This window comes from Geospiza fortis, unplaced genomic scaffold (assembly GCF_000277835.1).
Source record: "Geospiza fortis unplaced genomic scaffold, GeoFor_1.0 scaffold1509, whole genome shotgun sequence".
NCBI classification, from domain to species: Eukaryota; Metazoa; Chordata; class Aves; order Passeriformes; family Thraupidae; genus Geospiza; species Geospiza fortis.
In genome coordinates this window covers 41,075-42,381 of record NW_005054726.1, presented here as the reverse complement: position 1 = coordinate 42,381, position 1,307 = coordinate 41,075, and the positions used below count along the sequence as shown (strand labels likewise).

The 1,307-nt window shown below is 62.4% G+C and overlaps 1 protein-coding gene across 1 annotated transcript in view; it reads right to left on the bottom strand.

The window, feature by feature from the left end:
* Nucleotides 1–6: 6 nt before the first annotated feature.
* The window catches only part of NPR2 (natriuretic peptide receptor 2), a gene marked incomplete at its 5' end in the record, with an annotated part of 11,751 nt that continues 10,450 nt past the window's right edge, over nt 7–1,307 (bottom strand). Inside the window, 3 exons of the mRNA XM_005430976.2 lie at nt 7–609; nt 778–869; nt 961–1,059. Of these exons, the coding sequence (XP_005431033.1) occupies nt 556–609; nt 778–869; nt 961–1,059 (245 nt within the window). The remainder of the gene's footprint in view (nt 610–777; nt 870–960; nt 1,060–1,307) is intronic.

Here is a 1,307-nt window from a genome sequence, read left to right as displayed (position 1 = left end):
AGGATGGGTTTTTACATGCCCGGGTGGGGTTATATACAGGGGAGGGGGAGACTGGGGAGGGGGGGAGCTGCGGCATTGAAGCCTGACCTGGCCAAGGAGTCAGTCTGGGCTGGAATCCCCATTTCCCCCCACCCCAGGGAGGGATTGACATGGGCACAACTTCTGCTGGGGGCCAGGTACTGAAAAGAGACGGCAAAGTGCCCTGCGGGGCAGCCAGGCCCCGGAGAAGCTCAGAGCCAGCTGAGCCACAGGGGAGAGGGCAGGGGTGGCAGACCTCAGAGTGAGGGGGAATACAAGGTCTCTTGGGCTAGGTGAGGGCTGGTTACCCCACTCCAGCAGAGGCTGTGGGGAAGGTGGGCTTTGCTGGTGCTGATGGAGGGGAGCAGACGGTGCTGTGGCCGCTGCCCCACCTTGCCCAGGCCCTGCTGAAGCAGGGGGGCTGCAGAGTCAGGTGGATGCAGTGATGGGGGGGTGCCGGTGCATCCTGGAGCACCGGAAAGCACTGGTGGCCCCTTTGAGCTGGGGGCTCTGCCACAGCCACTGGGCTCAAATGACTTAAGGGTCTTTCCTCTCGCCCAGCAGCCAGTATGTCCGCATCTTTCCCTTGCCCTGGAGGCAGAGGTGAGCAAGTTAGACCCTGCCTGCCCCTGGAGCTGCTTCTTGGCTGTCATTCCCAGCACTCAGTGCAACAAGGGGTCCCAGCCCAAACCCACCTCCCCATCACATTTCCCTGAGGTTGGAAGGGCTGGCACCCCAGTGGCATCGCTGTGCCCTCACCTTCATTTCTACATCACCACGCAGCTCCAGCTCAAAACAGCCAAACTCATCCAGGACTTCTTTGGTGGCAGATGAGACATGAATCTTCAGGGCTGAGTATCACAGAGGAACAAGACAGACATGGCTGGGTGCCACAGGAACAGGACACACCCCGTGGCTCTGGATTCAGCTACCCTGGCTTACCCTGGCCGTTGGATTCCATGCGGGATGCGGTGTTCACCGTGTCCCCGAAGAGGCAGTACCGTGGCATCTTCAGGCCCACCACCCCGGCGCACACGGGACCTGCGGGCACAGAGGCACTCGGGGATGCTGCAGGGCGGGCAGGCGGGTGGGCAAGCACCCCCCAGCTGGCCGGCATGGGGGCTCACCGGTGTGTATGCCGATGCGCAGGTGGAGCTGGTCATTGGGACGGTGACGGATCTTGAAGGTTTTGACAGCCTCGAGCAGGGCCAGGGCCATACGGACAATCTCCCGGGCATGCAACTTCCCATTGCGCACCGGCAGCCCCGCGACCCCCATGTAAGCATCCC